The 14,557-nt window shown below is 65.5% G+C and overlaps 1 protein-coding gene across 1 annotated transcript in view; it reads right to left on the reverse strand.

The window, feature by feature from the left end:
* The window catches only part of LOC127486484 (rho GTPase-activating protein 20-like), a 161,402-nt gene that overhangs the window by 59,194 nt on the left and 87,651 nt on the right, over positions 1-14,557 (reverse strand). The window contains exon 22 of the mRNA XM_089301762.1: positions 12,379-12,462. Within this exon, the coding sequence (XP_089157888.1) occupies positions 12,379-12,462 (84 nt within the window). The remainder of the gene's footprint in view (positions 1-12,378; positions 12,463-14,557) is intronic.

A 14,557-nucleotide genomic window follows, 5' to 3' on the forward strand; every position in this document is an offset into this window, starting at 1 on the left:
CTGGGTCAGATTCTCCTGGTGGCCCGCCGCACTACAAGGCAGACAACTCCCCAGCTGCCTGGGGGCACGGCACGGGTCCAGAACACGCTCGTGCCAGCGTCAGAGGGCACATCGAGGACTTGTCCTCAGGCAGCGGCCACGCATCCTGGACGCTGTCCCGGGAGCTCGGAGACCAGCCAACGCCAAGAGGAAGGCAAGGACGTCTCAGGAGAGGCAGAGGCACAGAGCACCACCCTCGCGGAGCCCAGCGTGCCCGCGCCTAAGTCCGCTGCGCACACTGGGCCACCAGGGGCAGTGGGGCACTCCACGCCGGGTCCCATGAGGCTTCTGCACTCGCAGCCTCCGTGGCGACGCCAGGCATGCGGGCTGGGAGTGCTGCACCAGACCCCCGGGGTGGGTCATGGCGGGAGCAGACGTGGGGGGCGGGGAAGCCTACGCCCCTCCCGCACGGGTTAGCAGACCACCACGCAGAGAAACGGACAACCTGCGGACAGGCCCAGGCAGCGTGCAGCCAACCAGAGCACCCGGGAGGACACACGGCCCCGTCTCGGAGCGCCTGACTCGCACCGCGGCCCCTCTCTCCCCAGGGAGCACATCCTTCCCGGGCAGAGCCCCGAGGACGTCCCCGCAGCTCCAGAGCACAGGCCAGCGTTTCGGGACAAGGAATCGCATGGCGACACCTTCCCGGTCCCGGAGGCAATAGGAAAGCCCGTTCTCGCTCAAGGAGCCCCGGCAACCCAGCGGGCTCCCAGGGGCAGAGGACACAAGGCACACGGGCCCCTACCGTGGTCGTGGTCGTGGTCGGGGTCGTGGTCGTGGTCGTGGTCAGCCTCCTCGGTGCTGGGAGTCATGGTTGGGAGCGGCACGTCCGGAACAGGTTCCCGGGTGCCGGGCTCGGCGTCTGCGGAAGAAGAAGAGACATCACGCACTTGGCCTGAGTGAGGGTCTCTGCCGACAACACACCTGCCTCCGCCTAGGAAACCAGGCAGAGCAATGTTCTCCCGGCCCCACACCTCCCGACGCCTCATGTGGGTGGGTGCCTAGGTCAGAGTGGAGACAGCACGGGCGCCTGCCTGCCTAGGCCACAAAGAATCCCGGCCAAGGGAAACTGGTGGCACCGGGGCCAGGGCGAGGGCCCGCAGCAGGGCGCGCCGTCCCCCCTTGTGCGTTGGGCCGCGCAAGGCCTTGGTGCCACCCCACCCTCCGAGTGGGTTCCCCTCCTTGGCCAGGGCTGGCGGGCTAAGAGCGGCCCTTCCCTTCCACACGGCAAGGCGACGAGGAAGGGGAAGTGAAAGGATCCAGGAACCAGGCAAGGGCCACCTCCGGGTTCCAGGGGCAGCCAAGAAAGAACCTGACGGCACCCAGCCAGCCCCCTGTCTCAGGGGAGGGGCCTGGTGGGCACACCTCGAGCAATCCTCTGGGCCCTCCAGGACGGCAACGGAGCACCGTGTCCGGCACGGGCTCAGTCCAGCCAGGCCTCGCTGGACGGCTCCCCGCATGGGGGCGAGAGGGGAGAAAAGCGGACGGAGCAACCGCGCCCTCTCTCATCTGCGCCCACTCAGGGCACGCAGGACAGACGGGCCCGCGTGGCTGGCTCCACACACCAGCCCGGGTCTGGTCTGGGCCACGAGCGCACGACTGGGAACTGGCCCATCCAGGACACTGGGTCAGATTCTCCTGGTGGCCCGCCGCACTACAAGGCAGACAACTCCCCAGCTGCCTGGGGGCACGGCACGGGTCCAGAACACGCTCGTGCCAGCGTCAGAGGGCACATCGAGGACTTGTCCTCAGGCAGCGGCCACGCCTCCTGGACGCTGTCCCGGGAGCTCGGAGACCAGCCAACGCCAAGAGGAAGGCAAGGACGTCTCAGGAGAGGCAGAGGCACAGAGCACCACCCTCGCGGAGCCCAGCGTGCCCGCGCCAAAGTCCGCTGCGCACACTGGGCCACCAGGGGCAGTGGGGCACTCCACGCCGGGTCCCATGAGGCTTCTGCACTCGCAGCCTCCGTGGCGACGCCAGGCATGCGGGCTGGGAGTGCTGCACCAGACCCCCGGGGTGGGTCATGGCGGGAGCAGACGTGGGGGGCGGGGAAGCCTACGCCCCTCCCGCACGGGTTAGCAGACCACCACGCAGAGAAACGGACAACCTGCGGACAGGCCCAGGCAGCGTGCAGCCAACCAGAGCACCCGGGAGGACACACGGCCCCGTCTCGGAGCGCCTGACTCGCACCGCGGCCCCTCTCTCCCCAGGGAGCACATCCTTCCCGGGCAGAGCCCCGAGGACGTCCCCGCAGCTCCAGAGCACAGGCCAGCGTTTCGGGACAAGGAATCGCATGGCGACACCTTCCCGGTCCCGGAGGCAATAGGAAAGCCCGTTCTCGCTCAAGGAGCCCCGGCAACCCAGCGGGCTCCCAGGGGCAGAGGACACAAGGCACACGGGCCCCTACCGTGGTCGTGGTCGTGGTCGGGGTCGTGGTCGTGGTCGTGGTCAGCCTCCTCGGTGCTGGGAGTCATGGTTGGGAGCGGCACGTCCGGAACAGGTTCCCGGGTGCCGGGCTCGGCGTCTGCGGAAGAAGAAGAGACATCACGCACTTGGCCTGAGTGAGGGTCTCTGCCGACAACACACCTGCCTCCGCCTAGGAAACCAGGCAGAGCAATGTTCTCCCGGCCCCACACCTCCCGACGCCTCATGTGGGTGGGTGCCTAGGTCAGAGTGGAGACAGCACGGGCGCCTGCCTGCCTAGGCCACAAAGAATCCCGGCCAAGGGAAACTGGTGGCACCGGGGCCAGGGCGAGGGCCCGCAGCAGGGCGCGCCATCCCCCCTTGTGCGTTGGGCCGCGCAAGGCCTTGGTGCCACCCCACCCTCCGAGTGGGTTCCCCTCCTTGGCCAGGGCTGGCGGGCTAAGAGCGGCCCTTCCCTTCCACACGGCAAGGCGACGAGGAAGGGGAAGTGAAAGGATCCAGGAACCAGGCAAGGGCCACCTCCGGGTTCCAGGGGCAGCCAAGAAAGAACCTGACGGCACCCAGCCAGCCCCCTGTCTCAGGGGAGGGGCCTGGTGGGCACACCTCGAGCAATCCTCTGGGCCCTCCAGGACGGCAACGGAGCACCGTGTCCGGCACGGGCTCAGTCCAGCCAGGCCTCGCTGGACGGCTCCCCGCATGGGGGCGAGAGGGGAGAAAAGCGGACGGAGCAACCGCGCCCTCTCTCATCTGCGCCCACTCAGGGCACGCAGGACAGACGGGCCCGCGTGGCTGGCTCCACACACCAGCCCGGGTCTGGTCTGGGCCACGAGCACACGACTGGGAACTGGCCCATCCAGGACACTGGGTCAGATTCTCCTGGTGGCCCGCCGCACTACAAGGCAGACAACTCCCCAGCTGCCTGGGGGCACGGCACGGGTCCAGAACACGCTCGTGCCAGCGTCAGAGGGCACATCGAGGACTTGTCCTCAGGCAGCGGCCACGCATCCTGGACGCTGTCCCGGGAGCTCGGAGACCAGCCAACGCCAAGAGGAAGGCAAGGACGTCTCAGGAGAGGCAGAGGCACAGAGCACCACCCTCGCGGAGCCCAGCGTGCCCGCGCCTAAGTCCGCTGCGCACACTGGGCCACCAGGGGCAGTGGGGCACTCCACGCCGGGTCCCATGAGGCTTCTGCACTCGCAGCCTCCGTGGCGACGCCAGGCATGCGGGCTGGGAGTGCTGCACCAGACCCCCGGGGTGGGTCATGGCGGGAGCAGACGTGGGGGGCGGGGAAGCCTACGCCCCTCCCGCACGGGTTAGCAGACCACCACGCAGAGAAACGGACAACCTGCGGACAGGCCCAGGCAGCGTGCAGCCAACCAGAGCACCCGGGAGGACACACGGCCCCGTCTCGGAGCGCCTGACTCGCACCGCGGCCCCTCTCTCCCCAGGGAGCACATCCTTCCCGGGCAGAGCCCCGAGGACGTCCCCGCAGCTCCAGAGCACAGGCCAGCGTTTCGGGACAAGGAATCGCATGGCGACACCTTCCCGGTCCCGGAGGCAATAGGAAAGCCCGTTCTCGCTCAAGGAGCCCCGGCAACCCAGCGGGCTCCCAGGGGCAGAGGACACAAGGCACACGGGCCCCTACCGTGGTCGTGGTCGTGGTCGGGGTCGTGGTCGTGGTCGTGGTCAGCCTCCTCGGTGCTGGGAGTCATGGTTGGGAGCGGCACGTCCGGAACAGGTTCTCGGGTGCCGGGCTCGGCGTCTGCGGAAGAAGAAGAGACATCACGCACTTGGCCTGAGTGAGGGTCTCTGCCGACAACACACCTGCCTCCGCCTAGGAAACCAGGCAGAGCAATGTTCTCCCGGCCCCACACCTCCCGACGCCTCATGTGGGTGGGTGCCTAGGTCAGAGTGGAGACAGCACGGGCGCCTGCCTGCCTAGGCCACAAAGAATCCCGGCCAAGGGAAACTGGTGGCACCGGGGCCAGGGCGAGGGCCCGCAGCAGGGCGCGCCGTCCCCCCCTTGTGCGTTGGGCCGCGCAAGGCCTTGGTGCCACCCCACCCTCCGAGTGGGTTCCCCTCCTTGGCCAGGGCTGGCGGGCTAAGAGCGGCCCTTCCCTTCCACACGGCAAGGCGACGAGGAAGGGGAAGTGAAAGGATCCAGGAACCAGGCAAGGGCCACCTCCGGGTTCCAGGGGCAGCCAAGAAAGAACCTGACGGCACCCAGCCCCCTGTCTCAGGGGAGGGGCCTGGTGGGCACACCTCGAGCAATCCTCTGGGCCCTCCAGGACGGCAACGGAGCACCGTGTCCGGCACGGGCTCAGTCCAGCCAGGCCTCGCTGGACGGCTCCCCGCATGGGGGCGAGAGGGGAGAAAAGCGGACGGAGCAACCGCGCCCTCTCTCATCTGCGCCCACTCAGGGCACGCAGGACAGACGGGCCCGCGTGGCTGGCTCCACACACCAGCCCGGGTCTGGTCTGGGCCACGAGCGCACGACTGGGAACTGGCCCATCCAGGACACTGGGTCAGATTCTCCTGGTGGCCCGCCGCACTACAAGGCAGACAACTCCCCAGCTGCCTGGGGGCACGGCACGGGTCCAGAACACGCTCGTGCCAGCGTCAGAGGGCACATCGAGGACTTGTCCTCAGGCAGCGGCCACGCCTCCTGGACGCTGTCCCGGGAGCTCGGAGACCAGCCAACGCCAAGAGGAAGGCAAGGACGTCTCAGGAGAGGCAGAGGCACAGAGCACCACCCTCGCGGAGCCCAGCGTGCCCGCGCCTAAGTCCGCTGCGCACACTGGGCCACCAGGGGCAGTGGGGCACTCCACGCCGGGTCCCATGAGGCTTCTGCACTCGCAGCCTCTGTGGCGACGCCAGGCATGCGGGCTGGGAGTGCTGCACCAGACCCCCGGGGTGGGTCATGGCGGGAGCAGACGTGGGGGGCGGGGAAGCCTACGCCCCTCCCGCACGGGTTAGCAGACCACCACGCAGAGAAACGGACAACCTGCGGACAGGCCCAGGCAGCGTGCAGCCAACCAGAGCACCCGGGAGGACACACGGCCCCGTCTCGGAGCGCCTGACTCGCACCGCGGCCCCTCTCTCCCCAGGGAGCACATCCTTCCCGGGCAGAGCCCCGAGGACGTCCCCGCAGCTCCAGAGCACAGGCCAGCGTTTCGGGACAAGGAATCGCATGGCGACACCTTCCCGGTCCCGGAGGCAATAGGAAAGCCCGTTCTCGCTCAAGGAGCCCCGGCAACCCAGCGGGCTCCCAGGGGCAGAGGACACAAGGCACACGGGCCCCTACCGTGGTCGTGGTCGTGGTCGGGGTCGTGGTCGTAGTCGTGGTCAGCCTCCTCGGTGCTGGGAGTCATGGTTGGGAGCGGCACATCCGGAACAGGTTCCCGGGTGCCGGGCTCGGCGTCTGCGGAAGAAGAAGAGACATCACGCACTTGGCCTGAGTGAGGGTCTCTGCCGACAACACACCTGCCTCCGCCTAGGAAACCAGGCAGAGCAATGTTCTCCCGGCCCCACACCTCCCGACGCCTCATGTGGGTGGGTGCCTAGGTCAGAGTGGAGACAGCACGGGCGCCTGCCTGCCTAGGCCACAAAGAATCCCGGCCAAGGGAAACTGGTGGCACCGGGGCCAGGGCGAGGGCCCGCAGCAGGGCGCGCCGTCCCCCCTTGTGCGTTGGGCCGCGCAAGGCCTTGGTGCCACCCCACCCTCCGAGTGGGTTCCCCTCCTTGGCCAGGGCTGGCGGGCTAAGAGCGGCCCTTCCCTTCCACACGGCAAGGCGACGAGGAAGGGGAAGTGAAAGGATCCAGGAACCAGGCAAGGGCCACCTCCGGGTTCCAGGGGCAGCCAAGAAAGAACCTGACGGCACCCAGCCCCCTGTCTCAGGGGAGGGGCCTGGTGGGCACACCTCGAGCAATCCTCTGGGCCCTCCAGGACGGCAACGGAGCACCGTGTCCGGCACGGGCTCAGTCAAGCCAGGCCTCGCTGGACGGCTCCCCGCATGGGGGCGAGAGGGGAGAAAAGCGGACGGAGCAACCGCGCCCTCTCTCATCTGCGCCCACTCAGGGCACGCAGGACAGACGGGCCCGCGTGGCTGGCTCCACACACCAGCCCGGGTCTGGTCTGGGCCACGAGCGCACGACTGGGAACTGGCCCATCCAGGACACTGGGTCAGATTCTCCTGGTGGCCCGCCGCACTACAAGGCAGACAACTCCCCAGCTGCCTGGGGGCACGGCACGGGTCCAGAACACGCTCGTGCCAGCGTCAGAGGGCACATCGAGGACTTGTCCTCAGGCAGCGGCCACGCCTCCTGGACGCTGTCCCGGGAGCTCGGAGACCAGCCAACGCCAAGAGGAAGGCAAGGACGTCTCAGGAGAGGCAGAGGCACAGAGCACCACCCTCGCGGAGCCCAGCGTGCCCGCGCCTAAGTCCGCTGCGCACACTGGGCCACCAGGGGCAGTGGGGCACTCCACGCTGGGTCCCATGAGGCTTCTGCACTCGCAGCCTCCGTGGCGACGCCAGGCATGCGGGCTGGGAGTGCTGCACCAGACCCCCGGGGTGGGTCATGGCGGGAGCAGACGTGGGGGGCGGGGAAGCCTACGCCCCTCCCGCACGGGTTAGCAGACCACCACGCAGAGAAACGGACAACCTGCGGACAGGCCCAGGCAGCGTGCAGCCAACCAGAGCACCCGGGAGGACACACGGCCCCGTCTCGGAGCGCCTGACTCGCACCGCGGCCCCTCTCTCCCCAGGGAGCACATCCTTCCCGGGCAGAGCCCCGAGGACGTCCCCGCAGCTCCAGAGCACAGGCCAGCGTTTCGGGACAAGGAATCGCATGGCGACACCTTCCCGGTCCCGGAGGCAATAGGAAAGCCCGTTCTCGCTCAAGGAGCCCCGGCAACCCAGCGGGCTCCCAGGGGCAGAGGACACAAGGCACACGGGCCCCTACCGTGGTCGTGGTCGTGGTCGGGGTCGTGGTCGTGGTCGTGGTCAGCCTCCTCGGTGCTGGGAGTCATGGTTGGGAGCGGCACGTCCGGAACAGGTTCCCGGGTGCCGGGCTCGGCGTCTGCGGAAGAAGAAGAGACATCACGCACTTGGCCTGAGTGAGGGTCTCTGCCGACAACACACCTGCCTCCGCCTAGGAAACCAGGCAGAGCAATGTTCTCCCGGCCCCACACCTCCCGACGCCTCATGTGGGTGGGTGCCTAGGTCAGAGTGGAGACAGCACGGGCGCCTGCCTGCCTAGGCCACAAAGAATCCCGGCCAAGGGAAACTGGTGGCACCGGGGCCAGGGCGAGGGCCCGCAGCAGGGCGCGCCGTCCCCCCCTTGTGCGTTGGGCCGCGCAAGGCCTTGGTGCCACCCCACCCTCCGAGTGGGTTCCCCTCCTTGGCCAGGGCTGGCGGGCTAAGAGCGGCCCTTCCCTTCCACACGGCAAGGCGACGAGGAAGGGGAAGTGAAAGGATCCAGGAACCAGGCAAGGGCCACCTCCGGGTTCCAGGGGCAGCCAAGAAAGAACCTGACGGCACCCAGCCCCCTGTCTCAGGGGAGGGGCCTGGTGGGCACACCTCGAGCAATCCTCTGGGCCCTCCAGGACGGCAACGGAGCACCGTGTCCGGCACGGGCTCAGTCCAGCCAGGCCTCGCTGGATGGCTCCCCGCATGGGGGCGAGAGGGGAGAAAAGCGGACGGAGCAACCGCGCCCTCTCTCATCTGCGCCCACTCAGGGCACGCAGGACAGACGGGCCCGCGTGGCTGGCTCCACACACCAGCCCGGGTCTGGTCTGGGCCACGAGCGCACGACTGGGAACTGGCCCATCCAGGACACTGGGTCAGATTCTCCTGGTGGCCCGCCGCACTACAAGGCAGACAACTCCCCAGCTGCCTGGGGGCACGGCACGGGTCCAGAACACGCTCGTGCCAGCGTCAGAGGGCACATCGAGGACTTGTCCTCAGGCAGCGGCCACGCCTCCTGGACGCTGTCCCGGGAGCTCGGAGACCAGCCAACGCCAAGAGGAAGGCAAGGACGTCTCAGGAGAGGCAGAGGCACAGAGCACCACCCTCGCGGAGCCCAGCGTGCCCGCGCCTAAGTCCGCTGCGCACACTGGGCCACCAGGGGCAGTGGGGCACTCCACGCCGGGTCCCATGAGGCTTCTGCACTCGCAGCCTCCGTGGCGACGTCAGGCATGCGGGCTGGGAGTGCTGCACCAGACCCCCGGGGTGGGTCATGGCGGGAGCAGACGTGGGGGGCGGGGAAGCCTACGCCCCTCCCGCACGGGTTAGCAGACCACCACGCAGAGAAACGGACAACCTGCGGACAGGCCCAGGCAGCGTGCAGCCAACCAGAGCACCCGGGAGGACACACGGCCCCGTCTCGGAGCGCCTGACTCGCACCGCGGCCCCTCTCTCCCCAGGGAGCACATCCTTCCCGGGCAGAGCCCCGAGGACGTCCCCGCAGCTCCAGAGCACAGGCCAGCGTTTCGGGACAAGGAATCGCATGGCGACACCTTCCCGGTCCCGGAGGCAATAGGAAAGCCCGTTCTCGCTCAAGGAGCCCCGGCAACCCAGCGGGCTCCCAGGGGCAGAGGACACAAGGCACACGGGCCCCTACCGTGGTCGTGGTCGTGGTCGGGGTCGTGGTCGTGGTCGTGGTCAGCCTCCTCGGTGCTGGGAGTCATGGTTGGGAGCGGCACGTCCGGAACAGGTTCCCGGGTGCCGGGCTCGGCGTCTGCGGAAGAAGAAGAGACATCACGCACTTGGCCTGAGTGAGGGTCTCTGCCGACAACACACCTGCCTCCGCCTAGGAAACCAGGCAGAGCAATGTTCTCCCGGCCCCACACCTCCCGACGCCTCATGTGGGTGGGTGCCTAGGTCAGTGCGGAGACAGCACGGGCGCCTGCCTGCCTAGGCCACAAAGAATCCCGGCCAAGGGAAAGTGGTGGCACCGGGGCCAGGGCGAGGGCCCGCAGCAGGGCGCGCCGTCCCCCCTTGTGCGGTGGGCCGCGCAAGGCCTTGGTGCCACCCCACCCTCCGAGTGGGTTCCCCTCCTTGGCCAGGGCTGGCGGGCTAAGAGCGGCCCTTCCCTTCCACACGGCAAGGCGACGAGGAAGGGGAAGTGAAAGGATCCAGGAACCAGGCAAGGGCCACCTCCGGGTTCCAGGGCAGCCAAGAAAGAACCTGATGGCACCCAGCCCCCTGTCTCAGGGGAGGGGCCTGGTGGGCACACCTCGAGCAATCCTCTGGGCCCTCCAGGACGGCAACAGAGCACCGTGTCCAGCACGGGCTCAGTCCAGCCAGGCCTCGCTGGACGGCTCCCCGCATGGGAGCGAGAGGGGAGAAAAGCGGACGGAGCAACCGCGCCCTCTCTCATCTGCGCCCACTCAGGGCATGCAGGACAGACGGGCCCGCGTGGCTGGCTCCACACACCAGCCCGGGTCTGGTCTGGGCCACGAGCGCACGACTGGGAACTGGCCCATCCAGGACACTGGGTCAGATTCTCCTGGTGGCCCGCCGCACTACAAGGCAGACAACTCCCCAGCTGCCTGGGGGCACGGCACGGGTCCAGAACACGCTCGTGCCAGCTTCAGAGGGCACATCGAGGACTTGTCCTCAGCAGCGGCCACGCCTCCTGGACGCTGTCCCGGGAGCTCGGAGACCAGCCAACGCCAAGAGGAAGGCAAGGACGTCTCAGGAGAGGCAGAGGCACAGAGCACCACCCTCGCGGAGCCCAGCGTGCCCGCGCCTAAGTCCGCTGCGCACACTGGGCCACCAGGGGCAGTGGGGCACTCCACGCCGGGTCCCATGAGGCTTCTGCACTCGCAGCCTCCGTGGCGACGCCAGGCATGCGGGCTGGGAGTGCTGCACCAGACCCCCGGGGTGGGTCATGGCGGGAGCAGACGTGGGGGGCGGGGAAGCCTACGCCCCTCCCGCACGGGTTAGCAGACCACCACGCAGAGAAACGGACAACCTGCGGACAGGCCCAGGCAGCGTGCAGCCAACCAGAGCACCCGGGAGGACACACGGCCCCGTCTCGGAGCGCCTGACTCGCACCGCGGCCCCTCTCTCCCCAGGGAGCACATCCTTCCCGGGCAGAGCCCTGAGGACGTCCCCGCAGCTCCAGAGCACAGGCCAGCGTTTTGGGACAAGGAATCGCATGGCGACACCTTCCCGGTCCCGGAGGCAATAGGAAAGCCCGTTCTCGCTCAAGGAGCCCCGGCAACCCAGCGGGCTCCCAGGGGCAGAGGACACAAGGCACACGGGCCCCTACCGTGGTCGTGGTCGTGGTCAGCCTCCTCGGTGCTGGGAGTCATGGTTGGGAGCGGCACGTCCGGAACAGGTTCCCGGGTGCCGGGCTCGGCGTCTGCGGAAGAAGAAGAGACATCACGCACTTGGCCTGAGTGAGGGTCTCTGCCGACAACACACCTGCCTCCGCCTAGGAAACCAGGCAGAGCAATGTTCTCCCGGCCCCACACCTCCCGACGCCTCATGTGGGTGGGTGCCTAGGTCAGAGTGGAGACAGCACGGGCGCCTGCCTGCCTAGGCCACAAAGAATCCCGGCCAAGGGAAACTGGTGGCACCGGGGCCAGGGCGAGGGCCCGCAGCAGGGCGCGCCGTCCCCCCTTGTGCGTTGGGCCGCGCAAGGCCTTGGTGCCACCCCACCCTCCGAGTGGGTTCCCCTCCTTGGCCAGGGCTGGCGGGCTAAGAGCGGCCCTTCCCTTCCACACGGCAAGGCGACGAGGAAGGGGAAGTGAAAGGATCCAGGAACCAGGCAAGGGCCACCTCCGGGTTCCAGGGGCAGCCAAGAAAGAACCTGACGGCACCCAGCCAGCCCCCTGTCTCAGGGGAGGGGCCTGGTGGGCACACCTCGAGCAATCCTCTGGGCCCTCCAGGACGGCAACGGAGCACCGTGTCCGGCACGGGCTCAGTCCAGCCAGGCCTCGCTGGACGGCTCCCCGCATGGGGGCGAGAGGGGAGAAAAGCGGACGGAGCAACCGCGCCCTCTCTCATCTGCGCCCACTCAGGGCACGCAGGACAGACGGGCCCGCGTGGCTGGCTCCACACACCAGCCCGGGTCTGGTCTGGGCCACGAGCGCACGACTGGGAACTGGCCCATCCAGGACACTGGGTCAGATTCTCCTGGTGGCCCGCCGCACTACAAGGCAGACAACTCCCCAGCTGCCTGGGGGCACGGCACGGGTCCAGAACACGCTCGTGCCAGCGTCAGAGGGCACATCGAGGACTTGTCCTCAGGCAGCGGCCACGCCTCCTGGACGCTGTCCCGGGAGCTCGGAGACCAGCCAACGCCAAGAGGAAGGCAAGGATGTCTCAGGAGAGGCAGAGGCACAGAGCACCACCCTCGCGGAGCCCAGCGTGCCCGCGCCTAAGTCCGCTGCGCACACTGGGCCACCAGGGGCAGTGGGGCACTCCACGCCGGGTCCCATGAGGCTTCTGCACTCGCAGCCTCCGTGGCGACGCCAGGCATGCGGGCTGGGAGTGCTGCACCAGACCCCCGGGGTGGGTCATGGCGGGAGCAGACGTGGGGGGCGGGGAAGCCTACGCCCCTCCCGCACGGGTTAGCAGACCACCACGCAGAGAAACGGACAACCTGCGGACAGGCCCAGGCAGCGTGCAGCCAACCAGAGCACCCGGGAGGACACACGGCCCCGTCTCGGAGCGCCTGACTCGCACCGCGGCCCCTCTCTCCCCAGGGAGCACATCCTTCCCGGGCAGAGCCCCGAGGACGTCCCCGCAGCTCCAGAGCACAGGCCAGCGTTTCGGGACAAGGAATCGCATGGCGACACCTTCCCGGTCCCGGAGGCAATAGGAAAGCCCGTTCTCGCTCAAGGAGCCCCGGCAACCCAGCGGGCTCCCAGGGGCAGAGGACACAAGGCACACGGGCCCCTACCGTGGTCGTGGTCAGCTTCGGTGCTGGGAGTCATGGTTGGGAGCGGCACGTCCGGAACAGGTTCCCGGGTGCTGGGCTCGGCGTCTGCGGAAGAAGAAGAGACATCACGCACTTGGCCTGAGTTAGGGTCTTTGCCGACAACACACCTGCCTCCGCCTAGGAAACCAGGCTGAGCAATCTGGGCCCTCCAGGATGGCAACTGAGCACCATGTCCGGCACGCGCTCAGTCCAGCCATGGCCCGCTGGACGGTTCTCTTCCCAGGGAAACTAGCGGGATTGGGGGTGCGTTTGGGCCTGTGTCAGGGTCGAGTAGTTGGGTCGCTCATGGTTTGATTTCACCCCTCTCTCCATTTTGTTTGGCCACCTGTACAGTGTCTAAAGGGCTCAAGCCATGTGGAGACCCTCATGCACCAGTGGTGTATGTACGCTCTGGGTGTAATGGGAAGTACAATTTGTAATCTCAGTTAACCTGACTAGCATTCTGGCACTCTTTTCCCAGGAGACACGTCCTTCCTGGGCACATATCCAAGGTTCCTTCACAGCTTGAGAGCAGAGCCACTTATTTCTTGAGAAGGAATCACTTTGCAACAAATCGGAACGTTAAAGAGCATGTGAAGTGAAAGGATGCAGGAACTTGCAAGTGCCACCTTGGTGTTCCAGTGGGAGCAAAGAACCTTATTTCACCCAGACCACAGTCCCCTCTGAGGGGCTACGTGAGTATACCTCTAGGAATTCTCTGGTCCCTGCAGGACACTACTGCCAACCCCAGTTCTCATGAACCATGTTCAGCACATGCTTAGTCATGTCACTCCCTCGTTGACGCTCCCGCCATGTGGGAGAAATTCTTATGCAGCTGCACAATCTCCTCTGTGTTCACTCACAGGGCAGAAGGCAAGCGTGGCCGCACCGCTGTTTGGTCCGGTCTTTTTCCCTAGTGGAGGATTGGGGCCTGTCCCATTCAGGGCACTCTTTGAGGCTCATGTTGGGTTCATGTACTCCATGTCAGACAAATCTCAAAGTGTTTAGGCATGCTTTAAGAACACACTCATTCCAGCAGCAGAGATCAAATCCATGACTTCACGTCAGGCAACAGCCATGCTTCGTGGACACGTTTCCCGGGGTTCTGAGACCAGCCGAAGCAAAAAAAAAAATGATTGTCATGTTGGGTTTCAAACTCCATAGAAAACAAATATAAATGTCTTAGGCAGGATTGGGGAACCCACTCGTTCCATGTTTCAATTAGTGCATCGCTTTTCAGGCGGTAACACTGTAAGTCACAGATGTAATGAAATTTCTTTTAACTATCATTTGTCTATTTGTTGTGCTAGGGAGCCAACAAAGTACAATATGATGCCCAGTTCACTTTCTTAGTAGGGATCCTGGTGACAGTCTCTGTGAATTAATCTTTTCCCTCCTTCACTGCAACTGAAAACCTCAAGTGCCATTAGCCTTGCCCTCATATAATTGGTAAATTCAGTATTTGGTGGATGGCTCCAAGCATTTAGGGATGAAAGGTGAAAATGCAAAACCACCATGCCATCTCTCTAATTCAGTATCTCAGTTGTCAGAGAAAAGCAGCATGTCTGGGCATAGAAATGTTTCTTCATTTCTCCTCTTTATGAATTAGTTTTTATTGAAAAGAGTTCATGGTTTAGCCAAATGCAGGGTTAGCACTTGGATTTTTGCTTTGTGTTGGAGTGAAGCTGCTCTAGGAGTCTAGGCTCTCAGCGTTCATCAACGTTCATCAATGGTAACTGTGTCTATGAGTGTTGCAGTGGTATAGTCTGCTGCAGTTCATAAGGATAGAAGTTGGGCTTGAGCTGAATATGGGTTTCTTTATCTGTATATCTTTGGTGCACCGAGAGTTCAATTTCAGTCTTGCCAGAGAGTGTGACAGCCAGGACCTTGTTCTTGGTGCTGAGAGAGACAAAGTTGACCTCCCCCTTGTCCTACTGGCAAGCCTTGATGATTCCAGTGATTATGGAACCAATTCCTGTGACTCTATACAGATGGGCCCTTCCTCAGGTCATTTCTGTGCTAAGAATTGCCCTTCCCCTTTCAGAAAAATAAGAGGATAGGCATAGATGAAATGAAAAGATCCAGTAATTAGGGAAATGGCCAGTATCCCGGTGAGAGCCAAGGAAAATGTGCCACTTTGCTAACCCACTGTCTTGGCATA

Source organism: Oryctolagus cuniculus, chromosome 8 (genome assembly GCF_051225735.1).
Source record: "Oryctolagus cuniculus isolate XC-2025 breed Fujian yellow rabbit chromosome 8, ASM5122573v1, whole genome shotgun sequence".
Classification (NCBI taxonomy): domain Eukaryota; kingdom Metazoa; phylum Chordata; class Mammalia; order Lagomorpha; family Leporidae; genus Oryctolagus; species Oryctolagus cuniculus.